We start from the raw sequence: 18,129 nt of genomic DNA, 5'->3' as shown, positions 1-18,129 counted from the left end.
AAGCCACGCCCCCTTCTGGAATGTTCACCAGCACCCTTCCCCCGCTTCACCCACTGCCCCTTCTCATTCTGCGGGTCGAGTTCTCCGGGGTAAGGTCGTCGCTGGCCCTCTTCTCCAGCTGTGCCCGCCTCGGCCTCTCTGCTTTGCTTCCCCGAACTGGGCCCGCCTCGGCCTCTGCTTTCCTTTAGAGCCTTGATCATAACTAATAATTATTACTTTTTTTTCTGTCACCTTCTCAGCTAGTGGTGGCGCCTCGTCGTTGTCGTCGTCAGTCAGTAGTAGCGTCAAGAAAGAAAAGGGTAGGCTTTCCAGGGGTTGTACTGTTTTCCTCTGTATTTCTTCTCTTTGCAGTCTTTTTTTTTTTTTTTTTACTAAGTATATATCTGTTTCCCACGAATTACGTGTTGTTTACGCACTATTCTGTTTTAGGTCTTAAATCTAAAAAGAAAAAAAATTGCTTCGCAACTCATAACAGGCTCTGCTGAAACTCGTGAGGCGTCGAAGAGAGAAGAAACAGAACCGAACGGAAAAGGCAGGAGGGTAGGCGTACAGGGGCCCCAGGGTGAGCCCGTCAGGCGCGGCTGCTGCCGGCACAAATCCTGGGCCAGGCCCGGGTCAACGTTAGGCCGCGAGCTTGCCTCGGGGTCCTTGGGGGCCTCTGCCCCTCCCGCCCCTGCCTCCGCCTCCCCGTCCCTCCCCCCCCCGTCCCTCCCCCCCCTCCCTCCCCCCCCTCCCTCCCCCCCCTCCCTCCCCCCCTCCCTCCCCCTCCTGCCCTCCTGCCCTCCTGCCCCTGCCCGCCTCCTTCCGCCTCCTGCCCCCGCCTCCCTGCCCCTCCCGCCCCTCCCTCCACTCCCGCTCCGCAAGACACTCCTGATTGGCCAGGCCCTAGCCCGGAAGTGGCGCCACGCCGGGCTCCCGGGCTCCTGGCTGAGCCCCGGCGCACTTCCCCACGCCCCGCCCCTCGGTGGGGGCATCAAAACAAGAGAGCGGCGGCTGGGGCGGGCCTGCGGACGGCCGACGCCGCGCAGGGGGCGGGGCCTGAGCTCGCGGCGTCCGCTAGTTGGCTGACGGGGGAACTTGGGGTTGCGCGGCCGCGCTTCCGCCCTCGGCCGACTGTGGAGCCGAGGCATGGAGGCGGGTTAGACCCCGGCGCGAGGCCGAGTAGGCGGTGAGGAGAACGGCGGGCTCGAGGCTGCAAGCCCGGCGGGCCCGAGTGCGCTCGCGGCTGGTGGGTGCCGGGCCGCGTGGAGTAGCCGTCGCGGCGCGTGAGGCCGGGGCGGGTGGGGGAGGGGCGGCGCGAGCTTGGCCGCGTCCTTCGGGAGAGTTGAGGCGCGCCAAGCGGGAGCATCCCCGCCGCGTCCGCTGCACCGCCCTCCTGTGTCTCTCGCGCCCCGGGGCCTCGGACATTGGGACCCCCGTCCTCTCCTTTCACGTCGTTTACACTGCGGTCCCGTGTGAGCGGTTCTGGGTCTGGGCACTGCGTAGTTTCGGTGGGACTGACTGGGGGGGTCTCGCTGTGGAAAGTCTCTGCCCTCTCGACGCCCCCTCCTTTCTCCTGATGGGGTCCGTGGCTTTGGAGAGAGTGCCACTCCCGAGTGGCCACCTGAGCCCTCCTGCCCCACCTGAAGGCGATGTATCGCTGACAGCCACAAGGGGCTTTGCCGCCTTCCCCACCTCCTAGGAGCGACAGTGTACCAAGAGCCTGAAGGAACCGTGACGAGGTTCGAGGTTCGAAGGATCGGTTTGCCATTTAAAGCGACAGATGAATTAGTTGCTCATGGTCCTAGGGCTGAACTCACATTTGCTAATTGGGGTTTTTTTTTTTGACAAAGTGGCTCGCTGTCCCCTATGTGGGGACGAGGTCTCCTGTGAAACTATTCTCCCCTGTGGAGTCAGAATGGCAGTAGACCCACAGGCAAGTTGTTTATAATCTCTGAGCCCGAGCTTTTTTATCAAATGGTTACATTCCGCTCTGTAAGTATTGATGTGAAACTCAAATGAGAGTATATAAACCACTTCCTCAGTTTTGTTTTGCCTTTTCAGAAATGTTCTTTGCGGAGCCAGAGTCTGGGTGTATATGAATGCAGATCCTCACCCATTCCCAAATAAATCCAGGCATCTCAACTGAGAGGATCACTTCTCTGTAGGCCATCACCTCAGGTAATTTTTTTTTTAAGATTTATGTATTTTTGACTGTGCTGGGTCTTAGTTGCTGTGGGCATTCTCTAGTTGTGGTGTGTGGGCTTCTCACTGAGGTGGCTTCTCTTGTGGAGCATGGTTTCTAGGGCAGAGTTCAGTAGTTGTCCCAGGGCATGTGGGATTTTCCTGGACCAGGGATGGAACCTATGGCTCCTGCATTGGCAGGTGATTTCATAACCAGTGGACCACCAGGAACTACTCCAGGTAATTGTTAAATTAACATTTAAGGCATTTTTTTTCAGTCACTTAATATGTGCCCAGCACTGAAGTAAAGTATATACAAAACAGATCCTTGCCCACTGAAAAACTCAAAATTTTTGAGGATGGAGCATGTATGTGGGAAACATCTGATAGTAAGTACCTCAGCCTGACAAGGTGAATGTAGTGATAGAAACTGTATAGAGTCCTGAGAAGAAAGTCAAAGAAACTGGAAAGGGAGGGGCTGAGTTAGACTACTAGCTCCCAGGCATGATGATGCTCAGAGATGAATTGCACATAAGTGAAGTGAAGTGAAGTTGCTCAGTCGTGTCCAACTCTTTGCCACCCCATGGACTGTAACCTACTAGGCTTCTCCGTCCATGGGATTCTCCAGGCAAGAATACTGGAGTGGGTTGCCATTTCCTTCTCCAGGGGAATTGCACATAAGTAGATCTCAAATCTGTCTTCTTATTGGACTCACTGCTGGAATTGTTTTAGATTGAATCTGAATTTTATCAGTGGTATCTCACCATCTGCTTTTTTCTCCCAAGTTCCTTTGGTGAGTCATGTGTGTTCAGGTTTAAGATCCAGGTAGAGGTCTGAAGGGTAGGTGTTAAAGGCAGAAGAGCTCCCATAAATGCAGGTAATGCCAAATACAAGGAGGCATTTTAGGAAGAGCAAATGAGGGGGAAATGGCAAGAGATGATGCTGAAGCCAGCTCTTGCAGGGACTGTGTGGTGAGCTCAAAAGTTATTGCCCAGATGTAGAGGAGTCATTTGTGCTTTCAAAGTCCAGTTTTTGGTTTGGCCTTTGGCAGCGTTTTGGGAAAGAATTGATGGTGGATCAAAGAAGCTCGGCTCAGTTCAGTTCAGTTGCTCAGTCGTGTCCGACTCTTCGCGACCCCATGAACCGTAGCACGCCAGGCCTCCCTGTCCATCGTTAACTCCTGGAGTCCACCCAAACCCATGTCTGTTGAGTCGGTGATGCCATCCAACCATCTATCTCATCCTCTGTCATCCCCTTCTCCTGCCCTCAATCTTTCCCAGCATCAGGGTTTTTTCAAATGAGTCAGCTTTTCACATCAGGTGGCCAAAGTATTGGGAGTTTCAGCTTCAACATCAGTCCTTCCAATGAACACCTAGGACTGATCTCCTTTAGGATCAAACAAGAGGCAGATCATTTATGTTTTCTTATGGAATCTAGGCAAATAGTGAAAATGTATTAAGGTAGTGACAGTCTCACTGACAGTTAAGTGCAGATGTAATTAAGATGGTAGACACTGAAACTTGTAGAGATGGGTCTAAGGGAAGAGAGAATACAATTAACAGGTTACTGGTTTGAAAACTGCATGGTAATACCATGGATATAGAGAACACAGGACAGATCACAGATTTAAGGGAAGGACTTCGTTCTGTTCTGGTCCTGTTTACTCTGACGCACCAGTCAGGTGAGTAGAGATTTTCTATACAGTTGGATATTGGGTAGAGTTGGCCTTCCATATCTTCAGGTTTCACATATGTGAATAGAGAGAGCCAGCTGTGTTCTTTGTGCTACACTGTTTTATGTGGGGCGTTGAGTATCTGCAGATTTTGGTATCCATGGTGGGGGTTTAGCTTCTAGAACCAATTGCTTGCAGGTACTGAGGGACAGTTGTATATCTTTCTGGAATTTTAGGCTAGGCTATCATTATTGAGTAGCTGAAACATAGGTAAGCATTGCACTGAGTTTACATACATTTTTAGTGTTCGGGAAGCTTCAGTGTAAGTAGTAGTTAATGGGTTGAATTAAGTCACCTAGAAAGAGGATACTGAATGAAGAGGAGGATGGAACCCTGAGGACAAATCTTTGGACATTTTGATATTAGGAGGCGGAAAAGGAACCAGATGGTTCTGGAGATTGGGTAGAGGAAGTGAAAGGAGAATTGTATCTTGGCTGTGGATTAAATGTTGGCATTTTCACATTCTGGATTCCAGTAAAGAACCACCTGGATTTGATATTACAGAGATTATTAGGGACTTTTGTGAAAACATTCAGTGAAATGTAAGATAGAACCCAGAGTGCAAAGGAACCAAACTATTTTTTCAAGGGTTAGTTTCCTGGTGTGGAAACGTTCTCAGTGGACTCAGTGCTTTCACTGCTGCAGCCTGGGTTCAGTCCCTTAGTTCAGTTTTGGGGAACTAAGATCCCACAAGCCACTTGACCCAGCTGAGGGGGGAAAAATAAAAATAAATGAAAACAATTGCAAAGAAGTTTTGCATAATTAAAATTTCCAAGAAGTGGGACTTCTCTGGTGGTCCAGTGGTTAGGACTCTGCCTTCTAATGCAAGGGCCACTGATTTGATACCTGGTGGGGGAGCTAGGTTCCCACATGCTGTGTGGTGCAGCCAGTAAATAAAAAATTCCAAGAAGTTTTAGCTAGGACAGGTAGAAGAAAGTGATTGTTTTATGAAGTGTCTGGCCAGCTGTTAGTGAGAAATAGTAGCCCTGGCTAAGTCAGTTACATCTCTGTTGAAGCATCCTTTGTGATCGTCAAATCAGCTCTCTCTCTAATGCACAGGAGCAGCTCTGATTTCTGCAGCTTGAGGATTCCCTGGACACTCGCATTTGTCAGTAATGGTTCCCAGCAGTAAAAACGCTGATGAAATTAACAAAACTGCCTTCCAGAAGAAGTGAGTTGTGCATAAACTTGCAAGGTTCATGGCCATCTACCAACAGTTTTCCCTTTAAAGAAAAATCACAATATACTTAATTATACCCTGTTCACATTTTTTGGGCTTAACTATTAGGCCAATGATTTTGTTTTAAGGACATAGCAACACCCGTTTATGACCTTTTGAGAGGAGCTATGGAAATGGATGTTTCTGTTGTTGATGGGCTCTATAGCACTGTTCTGTTTTCTGAATTCCACTCTTAACCTGTTGTATGGCAGTAACTTCCATCTGCTTAGAAAATTTATAGTTTTGCTTTCTGGAATGTGGAAGTAGGCTAGCTTTTGAATGAGTTGAATAAAAATCAAACTCCATAATTGTTTTTTTCCTTTGGCAGCACATGTGGGATCTTACATGTGCCCCCTGCCTTGGAAGTGTAGAGTCTTAATCACTGGACTTCTGGAGAGGTCCCTCCATAATTTTCTTAATAGAAGGTTTCTTTTGCTAACTAACCCTCAATATTTATTGGAAGGACTGATGCTGAAGCTGAAGCTGAAGCTCCGGTATTTTGGCCACCTGATGCGAAGAGCCAACTCATTGGAAAAGACTGATGCTGGGAAAGATTGAAGGCAAAAGGAGAAGGGGGTGGCAGAGGATGAGATGCTTAGATAGCATCACTGACTTGTGGACATGAGTCTGAGCAAACTCTGGGAGATAGTGAGGGACAGGGAAGACTGGCATGCTGTAGTCTGGAGGGTTGCAAAGAGTCGGATAAGACTTAACGTCTGAACAACTGTTAATAGTTCAAGTACACAGCATTTTATTTGTATTTCAGGACGTTCATTTCTTCAAAGTTTCAGTTGACTGCAGTCTGTTTCCTGCGCAAATCAAGCTTGAAGCAATTGATGTTTGAGAAATCTCCCCTAAGTTTTGTTTTCTGTTTCCACACCCTGTAGAAAGTGAAACTTAATAAATTAGATTTCATCAACGGGAAAATCCAGCTTGTGCAGACTTTCTGGTATTATAGTACAGTTTTTTAAGGTATAAGAAGTTCTTTGAAATTTATATTCTGCGGTGACATAGTGTCCATTATTTTACTCAGTATTTCCTTGCTTGCAGCACCCTTAAAAAAAATGTTATTGAATTAGAAGTAGTGTCAAGAAGGCAATGACACCCCACTCCAGTACTCTTACCTGGAAAATCCCATGGGCGGCAGAGCCTGGTAGGCTGCAGTCCATGGGGTGGCAAAGAATTGGACATGGCTGAGCGACTTCGCTTTCACTTTTTACTTTCATGCATTGGAGAAGGAAATGGCAACCCATCCAGTACTCTTGCCTGGAGAGTCCCAGGGATGGGGGAGCCTGTTTGGCTTCCATCTATGGGATCGCATAGTCGGACACAACTGAAGTGACTTAGCAGCAGCAGCAGCGTCAAGAAAGGGCAAGACTCTCCAGTCTAACTCACATATTTTTTGTTTTTCAGATGAGGACTGTGTAATTCGTGTTATCTTTGCTCTGCTTTTCAAGAAGCTCCTAAATTAGGACTTAGTGAAATTTTTTCTAAATCAGTTTTGATTTCTCTCCCTAAATCTCCTTTTAAAATGTTCTTTTCTGTATGTACTTTAATGTTGAAAGCTTCCCTGAATTCTTTTCAGAAGCATGAAAAAAAATGCAGTTAATATTTAATTTAAAAATTCAGTTCACAAGGCATGCATGTTTTTGATTATACAGAAGTTATAAGATTTGTCAAGATGTGATCGACCTCCCATTTATTCATTCTGAATTTTAGGGTGATACGCATTTAAAAATTTCACACATTGAAGTTTCTGTCCCCAAATAAGCAATGACTTGAATCATATTTCTTAACCTTTTGTTGTCGCTTCTCCCTCTCTGAAAGGAAGCTTTTTAGGCATTTCTTTCCTATGACTTTCCCATAGATTTTAATAGCACCAATATATTACATACCTCTTTATGTATATCTGTGCTTTATACATACAAAGAGTGGGACTTTTTTTGTGTCCCACTAGTTTTCATCTCTTAATGTTGTCCCTCTTGATGAGAATGAATGGTTTAAGTTGATCCAGTGAGGAAATGAATTTCATTGGGTTTACAGATGGGTTTGTAACTTTCCCATTAGGCTGATACTTTACATTCATTAGATAGTTAAGATCAAGGTTTCAAGATCAAGTCTGTTGGGTAATTTCCTGGCCTACTTCCCAATAAAACATAAAACATTTTCATAGTATAAAACACTTGGTTTGATTTTCCTTGGGTGTGGTTTTCTTTTTTGTCGTCAAAAACAGCTCATAGCTGTTTGGATAATGCCTTTTCTGATGTTTTTCTTGGGAATAGACTGGGGCTGTGGTTTGGGGGCAGCATATTGCTGAGTTGAAGTTCCTGCCTCATCATACTGTGTCAGGGGTTACCAACATGGCTTAGCACCAGTGATATTAACCTTGATGGCTTGGTTAAGGTTTTGTTTGCCAGGCGTCTCCACTGTATGTGTGATTTTCACTTGCCATTGAAAGTGTTTCACCAAGTCCAGCCTTGACTCAAGATTAAGCTCCACTTCCTGGAATAGGGAGTATCTATATTATTTGCAGTTCTTTTATAAGAAAAATTTGTCTCTTTCTCCACATTTGTTTATTCATTTGTATCAGTATGGGTTCATGTATATTTGTACTGTGGCTTATAATCCAATAGTACGCTATTTTGTTAATCAAAATTCTTTCAGCTTTGGCCACAGGGATCTCTTTCAAGTTGGTGGCTAATATGTCCCTTTGACATGCCTCCATCCATCTGTGTTTTGAGCACTTTTTTTCTGTTGCTACAAGATGCCCCAGACTCACTTATATTTTCCCTGCCCCAGCCTTTTGTTTCAGTGCAAAACATGTGCTTTCTGTTTAGCCATAGTATATTGCTTACTGACAGTGAACTTTCTCTTTGCTTTTATATGCATTTAGTGGCATCTTAGCCTGCTTTTATTACACCTCATTAGAATTGGAGATCTGTTTGGATTTGGCTTCCACCCTGTTTGCTAATCCTCTGCTTCATGCCATCTGTAGTTCTGATAAACTTGACTTTGTTTTCCTTCAAGCCTTTGACATATTTGGTTCTTGGGATTTCCTCTTGTTTCCAGGTACCATCTTACTTTGTTCTCTTTGAGACTGCTAGGATTTGGGAAATTAATTTTATCTTAACTCTTTTTACTTGAGTTTGGATGGTGGAGGCTCTGATGGTATTATACAATTCAAAATTGGAAACTCTGAAAGACTCAGTAGTATGAAAGTATGAAATTCAGTAGTAGTAGGCTTGTAGCTGTTGTATTTGTAGCCATTATGGTTTATACTAAATTAATGAGCAGTGAGTTATGGGCAGCAATTTATACACACACATGCAAATTCATATATGTTCTTTCTAACCAATAGAAAAAATTCTCTGTATGAAGTTTTGTTATTGGTGTGGACTAATATTTATGGATTTTTTAGGCTTCCAGGAATTTCTGGAAGATGGCCTTAGAGAATGTGAAAGGTTTCCTGAGCTTTTCAGTTAACTCCAGTACATGATTTAGAATACTCCAAGTCTATTTATTTTTGGCTGTGCTGGGTCTCAGTTGCTGCATGGGCTTTTCTCTAGTTGTGGTGAGTAGGGGCTATTCTTCATTGCAGTCAGTGCTCAGGCTTCTCATCGTGATGTGTTCTCTTGTTGCAGAGTATGGGTTGTAGGGCACTCGGGCACAGTAGTTGTGGCTCCCAGGTTCTAGAGCACAGGCTCAATAGTTGTGGTACATGGGCTTAATTGCTCCAAGGCATGTGGAATCTTGGACCAAGGATCGAACCTCTGTCTTCTTCATTGGCAGGTGGATTCTACACCATTGAACCACCAGGGAAGCCCTCCAAAGTCTGTACTTTGAGATCATTGATGATTCTGTTTCTGTATATTTTCCATTGGTACTGAGTAGTTTGGAGCCTTCTTTATAGTACAGCTGTATGTCACCTTATGATGTTTGTTACTAACTGCTTTCATTGCATTATTTTTCATATGTCACAGATAAGTTTTTACAAGTAGTCTCAGATTAAGTTTAGCCAGGGATTGGTAAGCTGGCCAGCAGAATGTTCTGGATGTGATGGAGGCACATTTAAGTTGAAGACAGGATCATTAGTAGGAAATGTACCCATTCTCCACCAGAATATTCCTGAAGTGTTATGTGATGTTTTCCTTTAATCTTTCAATGTCTTCTTTTCTGAGTACAGGTGCAGAATGAGTACATGTTGTTGGTGTACCCCAGGGGGTACTTCCACCACTGACTTCCTGCAACGCTATGCATCCAAGACCCGCTCCAGTGAATTTCAGACAGCTGATGAAGACCTCTGCTACTGCTTGGAGTGTGTGGCTGAATACCACAAAGCAAGGGACGAATTGCCGTTCTTACATGAGGTAATTTATATGAGATGGGTGGTTTGCCGTTCTTACATGAGGTAATTTATATGAGATGGGCAGTTTTTCTGAGCTTGATAACTAGGAAGGGGATACATTTGAACTGTATTGGAAGCATTCAAGGAGCTTGACAGTATGATTTAAACTGTGAAGGTTAAAATACTGCTAGTACCTAACTCATTACCTGTAGAGAGTGGGTGCTGAGTAATTGCTTATTGGCTAATGAAATTGAATTGACACCTAAGGCAGAATTTTATAATTCTCCTTTTATAGTCATTTTATGTAAAGCAGTTTTATGAAATGATGTATGGGGTTTTTTTGCTTCCATGTTTTTATGTCATTGTGTTTGACGGTGTTACAGGCAGGTGTATGAATGGCCAATAGTTATTTTTTTTTCCTCTTTTCATTTTTTAAAAACAGTTTAAATTATTTCTTTTAACTGGAGGCTAATTACTTTACACTATTGTGGCTTTTGCCATACATTGACATGAGTCAGCCACAGGTGTACATGTGTCCCCCCATCCTGAACCCCCTTCCCATCTTCCTTGCCATGCCATCCTTCTGGGTTGTCCCAGAGCACTGGCTTTGAGTACCCGTTACACTGGTGATCTGTTTTACACATGGTAATATACGTGCTTCGATGCTATTCTCTCAAATCATCCCACCCTCACCGTCTTCCACGTAGTCCAAAAGTCTGTTCTTTACATCTGTGTCTCTTGCTATCTTGCATATAGTGTCATTGTTACTGTCTTTTCTAAATTCCATATATATGTGTTGATACACTGTATTGTGTTGGTGTTTCTCTTTCTGACTTACTTCACTCTGTATAATAGGCTCCAGTTATATCTACCTCATTAGAACTGACTCAAATGTGTTCTTTTTTATAGCTGAATAATATTCCATTGTGTATATGTACCAAAACTTCCTTATCCATTTGTCTGCGATGGACATCTAGGTCCTATGTCCTAGCTGTTGTCACTGCAGTGCTGCAGTGAACATTGGGATACATGTGTCTCTTTCAATTCTGGTTTCCTCAGTGTCCCCAGCAGCAGGATTGCTGGGTCGTATGGCAGTTTTATTTCTATTTTTTTAAGGAATTGCCACATGGTTCTCCATAGTGACTGCCAATTTGCATTCCCACCAACAATGTAAGAGGGTTCCCTTTTTTCCACACACACTCCAACATTTATTGTTAGTAGACTTTTTGATGGCAGCCATTCTGACTGGCGTGAGATGGTACCTCATTGTGGTTTCGATTTGAATTTTTCTGATAATGAGTGATGTTGAGCATCTTTTCATGTGTTTGTTAGCCATCTATATATCTTCTTTGGGGAAATATCTGTTTAGTTTTTTGGCCCACTTTTGATTGGGTTGTTTAGTTTTCTGGTATTGAGCTGCTTATATATTTTGGAGATTAATTTTTGTTTTCTTTGCTGTTATTTTCTCCTATTCTGAAGGCTGCCTTTTCACCTTGCTTATAGTTTCCTTTGTTGTGCAAGCTTTTAGGTTTAATTAGGTCCCATTTGTTTATTTTTGTTTTTATTTCCATTACTCTGGGAGGTGGAGTAATAGAGGATCTTGCTGTGATTTATGTCAGACAGTGTTCCACCTGTGTTTTCCTCTAAGAGTTACTTAGTTTTTGGTCTTACATTTATATCTTTAATCCATTTTGAGTTTATTTTTGTGTATGGTGTTAGAAAATGTACTAGTTTCAATCTTTTACAGATGGTTGACTGTTTTCCCAGCACCACTTGTTAAAGAGATTGTCTTTTCTCCATTGTATATTTTTGCCTCCTTTGTCAAAGATAAGGTGTCCATAGGTGTGTGGGTTTATCTCTGTCTGGGCTTTCTATTTTGTTCCATTGATCTGTATTTGTGTCAGTACCGTACTGTCTTGATGACTAGCTTTGTAGTATAGTCTGAAGTCAGGCAGGTTGATTGCTCCAGGTCCATTTTTCTTTTTCAAGATTGGTTTGGCTATTCAAGGTCTTTTTGTATTTCCATACAAATTTTGAAATTATTTGTTCTAGTTCTGTGAAAAAATACTGTTGGTATCTTGATAGGGATTACATTGACTCTATAGGTTGTTTTGGGTAGTATACTCATTTTCATTATATTGATTCTTCCACACCATGAACATGGTATATTTCTCCATCTATTTGTGTCATCTTTGATTTTTTTCATCAGTGTTTTCATCAGTTTTCTATATAAAAGTCTTATTTCTTTAGGTAAATTTATTCCTAAGTATTTTATTCTTTTTGTTGCAGTGGTGAATGGCATTGTTTGCTTAATTTCTCTTTCTGTTTTCTGATTGTTGGTGTATAGGAATACAAGGGATTCTTGTGTATTAATTTTATATCCGGCACCTTTACTATATTCATTGATTAGCTCTAGTAATTTTCTGGTTGTGTCTTTAGGGTTTTCTATGTAGAGGATCATGTCATCTGCAAACTGAGAGTTTTACTTCTTTTCCAATCTGGATTCCCTTTATTTCTTTTTCTTCTCTGATTAGTGTGGCTAGGACTTTGAAAACTACGTTGAATAGTAGTGGTGAGAGTGGGCTTTCTTGTCTTTTTCCTGATTTTAGAGGAAATGCTTTCAGTTTTTCACCATTGAGGATACTGTTTGCTGTGGGTTTGTCATATATGGCTTTTACGTTGAGGTATGTTCCTGCTATGCCTGCTTTCTGGAGTTTTTATCATTAATGGATGTTGAATTTTGTAAAAGGCTTTCTCTGCATCTGTTGAGATAATCATATGGTTTTTATCTTTCAGTTTGTTAATATATGGTATATCACATTGATGGATTTGCGAACATTGAACAGTCCTTGGGATAAAGCCCCCTTGGTCATGATGTATGATCTTTTTAATATGTTGTTGGATTCTGTTTGCTAGAATTTTGTTGAGGACATTTGCATCTATGTTCATCAGTGATACTGGGCTGTAGTATTCTTTTTTTGTGGCACTTTTGTCTGATTTTGTTATTTGGGTGATGCCAAATTCAGACTAGACCATTCACGTATGACCTAAATCAAATCCCTTATGATTATACAGTGAAAGTGAGAAATAGATTTAAGGGACTAGATCTGATAGCTAGAGTGCCCAATGAACTATGGACGGAGGTTCGTGACATTGTACAGGAGACAGGGATCAAGACCATCCCCATGGAAAAGAAATGCAAAAAGGCAAAATGGCTGTCTGGGGAGGCCTTACAAGTAGCTGAGAAAAGAAGTGAAAAACAGGAGAAAAGGAAAGATACAAGCATCTGAATGCAGAGTTCCAAAAAATAGCAAGGAGAGATAAGAAAGCCTTCCTCAGCGATCAATGCAAAGAAATAGAGGAAAACAACAGAATGGGAAAGACCAGAGATCTCTTCAAGAAAATTTGAGATACCGAGGGAACATTTCATGCAAAGATGGGCTCGATAAAGGACAGAAATGGTATAGACCTAACAGAAGCAGAAGATGTTAAGAAGAGGTGGCAAGAATACACAGAAGAACTGTACAAAAAAGATCTTCACGACCCGGAAAATCATGATGGTGTGATCACTCACCTAGAGCCAGACATCCTGGAATGTGAAGTCAAGTGGGCCTTAGAAAGCATCACTACGAACAAAACTAGTGGAGGTGATGGAATTCCAGTTGAGCTATTTCAAATCCTGAAAGACGATGCTGTGAAAGTGCTGCACTCAATATGCCAGCAAGTTTGGAAAACTCAGCAGTGGCCACAGGACTGGAAAAGGTCAGTTTTCATTCCAATCCCAAAGAAAGACAATGCCAAAGAATGCTCAAACTACCGCACAATTGCACTCATCTCACATGCTAGTAAAGTAATGCTCAAAATTCTCCAAGCCAGGCTTCAGCAATACATGAACCGTGAACTTCCAGATGTTCAAGCTGGTTAAGGAAAAGGCAGAGGAACCAGAGATCAAATTGCCAACATCCGCAGGATCATGGAAAAAGCAAGAGAGTTCCAGAAAAACATCTATTTCTGCTTTATTGACTATGCCAAAGCCTTTGGCTATGTGGATCACAATACACTGTGGAAAATTCTGAAAGAGATGGGAATACCAGACCACTTGACCTGCCTCTTGAGAAACCTGTATGCAGGTCAGGAAGCAACAGTTAGAACTGGACATGGAACAACAAACAGACTGGTTCCAAATAGGAAATGGAGTACGTCAAGGCTGTACATTGTCACCCTGCTTATTTAACTTCTGTGCAGAGTACATCACGAGAAACACTGGGCTGGAAGAAGCACAAGCTGGAATCAAGATTGCTGGGAGAAATATCAAGAACCTCAGATATGCAGATGACTCCACCCTTATGGCAGAAAGTGAAGAACTAAAAAGCCTCTTGATGAAAGTGAAACACGGGAGTGAAAAAGTTGGCTCAAAGCTCAGCATTCAGAAAACGAAGATCATGGCATCTGGTCCCATCACTTCATGGGAAATAGATGGGGAAACAGTGGAAACAGTGTCAGACTTTCTCTTTTTGGGGCTCCAAAATCACTGCAGATGGTGATTGCAGCCATGAAATTAAAAGACGCTTACTCCTTGGGAGAAAAGTTAAGACCAACCTAGATAGCATATTCAAAAGCAGAGACATTACTTTGCCAACAGTGGTCCATCTAGTCAAGGCTATGGTTTTTCCAGTGGTCCTATATGGATGTGAGAGTTGGATGGTGAAGAAAGCTGAGCGCTGAAGAATTGATGCTTGTGAACTGTGGTGTTGGAGAAGACTCTTGAGAGTCCCTTGGACTGCAAGGAGATCCAACCAGTCCATCCTAAAGGAGATCAGTCCTGGGTGTTCATTGGAAGGACTGATACTAAAGCTGAAACTCCAATACTTTGGCCACCTCATGCAAAGAGTTGACTCATTGGAAAAGACTCTGATGCTGGGAGGGAGGAGGAGAAGGGGACGACAGAGGATGAGACGGCTGGATGGCATCACCAACTTGATGGACATGAGTCTGAGTGAACTTCGGGAGTTGGTTTTGGACAGGGAGGCCTGGCGTGCTGCAATTCATTGGATCTCAGAGTTGGACACTACTGAGCGACTGAACTGAGCTGATAGAATGAGTTTGAGAGTTTACCCTCATCTGTGCAATTTTCTGGAAGAGTTTGAATGGGATGGGTGTTAGCACTTCTGTAAATTTTTGCTAAAATTTACCTGTGAAGCCAGGTTCTGCGCTTTGGTATGTTGGAAGATTTTTTATTGCAGTTTTGATTTCTGTGCCTGTGATTGGTCTGTTAAGCTTTTCTGTTTCTTCCTGCTTCAGTTTTGGAAGGTTATAATTTTCTAATAATTTGTCCATTCCTTCCAAGTTGTTCATTTTACTGGTATATAATTGCTTATAGCAGTCTCTTAGATCTTTTGAATTTCTGTGTTGTCTGTTGTGACTTCACCATTTTCATTTCTAATTTTATGGATTTGATTCTTTTTTTCCCTTGATGAGTCTGGCTAAAGGTTTGTCTGTTTTATTTATCTTCTAAAAAACCCAGCTTTTACATCTATTGATTTTTGCTATAGTCTCTTTCGTTTCTTTTTCACTTTATTTCTGCTCTGATTTTCATGATTTCTTTCCTTCTACTAACTTCAGGATCCTTTTCACTTTTTCTAGTTGCTTTAGGTGTAAGTTAGGTTGTTTATTTGATGTTCCTCTTGTTTCTTGAGGTAGGCTTGTATTGCTTTGAGCCTCCCTCTTAGCACTGCTTTTACTGAACCCCATAGATTTTGGAAAATTTATTGCAAATTTTAGATTTAAATGTAGAAAGTAGGGAAAACCACTGGACCATTCATGTATGACCTAAATCAAATCCCTTGTGATTATACAGTGGAAGTGACAAATAGATTCAAGGGATTAAATGTGATGGAATGCCTGAAGAACTATGGACGGAAGTTCATAACATTGTACAGGAGGCAGTGATTAAGACCATCTCCAAGAAAAAGAAATGCAAAAAGGCAAAATGGTAGTCTGAGAAGGCTTTAACAAGTATCTGTGAAAAGAGAAGCTGAAGGCAAAGGAGAAAGGAAAGATATACCCATTTGAATGCAGAGTTCAAAGAAGAACAAGAAGAGACGAGAGCCTTCCTCAGTGATCAATGCAAAGAAATAGAGGAAAACAATAGAATGGGAAAGACTAGAGGTCTCAAGAAAATTAGAGCTACCAAGGGAACATTTCATGCAAAGATGGGCACAATAAAGGACAGAAATGGTATGGACCTAACAGAAGCAGAAGATATTAAGATGAAGTGGCAACAATACACAGAAGAACTATACAAAAAAGATATTCATGACTCACATAACCACAATGGTGTGATCACTCACCTAGAGCCAGACATCCTGGAATGCGAAGTCAAGTGGGCCTTAGGAAGCCTCACTACAAACAAAGCTAGTGGAGGTGATGGAATTCCAGTTGAGCTGTCTCAAATCCTAAAAGATGATGCTGTGAAAATGCTGCACTCAATATGCCAGCAAATTTGGAAAACTCAGTAGTGGCCACATAACAGGCAAAGGTCAGTTTTCATTCCAATGCCAAAGAAAGGCAGTGCCAAAAAATGTTCAAACTACCGCATAGTTGCACTCATCTCACATGCCAGCCAAGTAATGCTCAAAATTCTCCAAGCCAGGCTTCAACAGTACATGAACTGTGAACTTCCAGATGTTCAAACTGGCTTTAGAAAAGGCAGAGGAACCAGAGCTCAAATTGCCAACATCTGTTGGATTATCGAAAAAGCAAGAGAGTTCCAGAAAAACATCTATTTCTGCTTTATTGACTATTCCAAAGCCTTTGACTGTGGATCACACAAACTGGAATATTCTTTGAGATGGAAATATCAGACCACCTGACCTGACTCCTGAGAAATATGTGTGCAAGTCAGAAAGCAACAGAACTGGACATGGCACCACAGGCTGGTTCCAAATCAGGAAAGGAGTACATCAGGCTGTCACCCTTCTTACTTAACTTGCAGAGTACATTATGCAAAATGCCAGGCTGGATGAAGTACAAGCTGGAATCAAGGTTGCTGGGAGAAATATCAACAACCTCGGATACGCAGATGATACCACCCTTATTGCAGAAAGTGGAGAACTAAAGAGCCTCTCGATGAAAGTGAAAGAGGAGAGTGAAAATGCTAGTTTAAAAGTCAACATTCAGAAAACGAAGATCATGGCATCCGGTCCCATCACTTCATGGCAAATAGATGGGCAAACAATGGAAACAGTGGGAGACTTGGTTTTTTGGGTTCCAGAATCACTGCAGATGTTGATTGTAGCCTTGAAATTAAAAGATGCTTGCTCTTTGGAAGAAAAGCTATGACCAACCTAGACAGCATATTAGAAAGCAGAGACATTACTTTGCGAACAAAGGTCCATCTAGTCAAAGCTATGTTTTTTCCAGGAGTCATGTATGGATGTGAGACCATAAAGAAAGCTGAGTGCCAAAGGATTGATGCTTTTGAACTGTGGGGTTGAAGACTCATTAGAGTCCCTTGGACTTGAAGGAGATCCAACCAGTCCATCCTAAAGGAAATCAGTCCTGAATACTCACTGGACAGACTGATGCTGAAGCTCTAGTACTTTGGTCACCTGATGCGAAGAACAGACTCATTAAGAAGAGACCTTGATGCTAGGAAAGATTGAAGGCAGGAGAAGAAGGTGATGACAGAGGATGAGATGTTTGGATGGCATCACTGACTTGATGAAGATGAGTTTCAGCAAGCTCCAGGAGTTGGTGATGGATAACGAGGCCTGGTGTGCTGCTGTCCGTGGGGCTGCAGAGAGTCGGACACAACTGAGCAACTGAACTAATAGGTTTGGGATTGTCTTGTTTTCATTTGTTTTTATGCATGTTTTGATTTCCTTCTTGATCTGGTTATTCAGAAGCATGTTGTTCAGCCTCCATGTTTGTATTTTTAATAGTTTTTTTCCGTGTAGTTGACATCTTACTATATTGTGATCAGGAAAGATGCTTGAAATGATTTCAGTTTTTAAAAATTTCAGTTCAGTCTCTTAGTTGTGTCTGACTCTTTGTGACCCCATGAATTGCAGCATGCCAGGCCTCCCTGTCCATCACCAACTCCCGGAGTTCGCTCAAACTCAGGTCCATCGAGTTGGTGATGCCATCCAGCCGTCTCATCCTCTGTTGTCCCGTTCTCCTCCTGCCCGCAGTCCCTCCCAGCATCAGAGTCTTTTCCAATGAGTCAACTCTTTGCATGCGGTGGCCAAGTTTTACTGGAGTTTCAGCTTTAGCATCAGTCCTTCCAAAGAACACCCAGGACTGATCTCCTTTAGGATGGACTGGTTGGATCTCCTTAGAGTCCAAGGGACTCTCAAGAGTCTTCTCCAACACCACACTTCAAAAGCATCAATTCTTCAGTGCTCAGCTTTCCTTATTGTTCAACTCTCACATCCATACATGACTACTAGTAAAACCATAGCCTTACTAGACGGACCTTTGTTGGCAGGTGTTTTTTTATTTTTTTGTCTCTGGCCAACCCATGGTTTGGGTAGCTGTCTCATATGAGCTCCTCAGATTGTCTTCAGGACATTCAGGCCCGGTCCTTACCCTAAGGACCAGTGATGCAGCTTGCGCCTCCCTGCGCAGTCCCCAGTCACTGGTGGCAGACGCAAGCATCTGTGCCACTTC

General features: G+C 42.8%; 1 protein-coding gene across 1 annotated transcript in view; it reads left to right on the top strand.

The window, feature by feature from the left end:
* The first annotated feature begins 1,167 nt into the window (after positions 1 to 1,167).
* Positions 1,168 to 18,129, top strand: part of SETX (senataxin) — an 82,422-nt gene continuing 65,460 nt past the window's right edge. Inside the window, exons 1-4 of the mRNA XM_052647913.1 lie at positions 1,168 to 1,228; positions 2,044 to 2,160; positions 4,955 to 5,066; positions 9,298 to 9,481. Of these exons, the coding sequence (XP_052503873.1) occupies positions 5,011 to 5,066; positions 9,298 to 9,481 (240 nt within the window). The 5' untranslated portion in view covers positions 1,168 to 1,228; positions 2,044 to 2,160; positions 4,955 to 5,010. The remainder of the gene's footprint in view (positions 1,229 to 2,043; positions 2,161 to 4,954; positions 5,067 to 9,297; positions 9,482 to 18,129) is intronic.

Source organism: Budorcas taxicolor, chromosome 11 (genome assembly GCF_023091745.1).
Source record: "Budorcas taxicolor isolate Tak-1 chromosome 11, Takin1.1, whole genome shotgun sequence".
Classification (NCBI taxonomy): domain Eukaryota; kingdom Metazoa; phylum Chordata; class Mammalia; order Artiodactyla; family Bovidae; genus Budorcas; species Budorcas taxicolor.
Note: the sequence above shows the minus strand (reverse complement) of the source record. Positions and strands in the feature narration are given on the sequence as shown.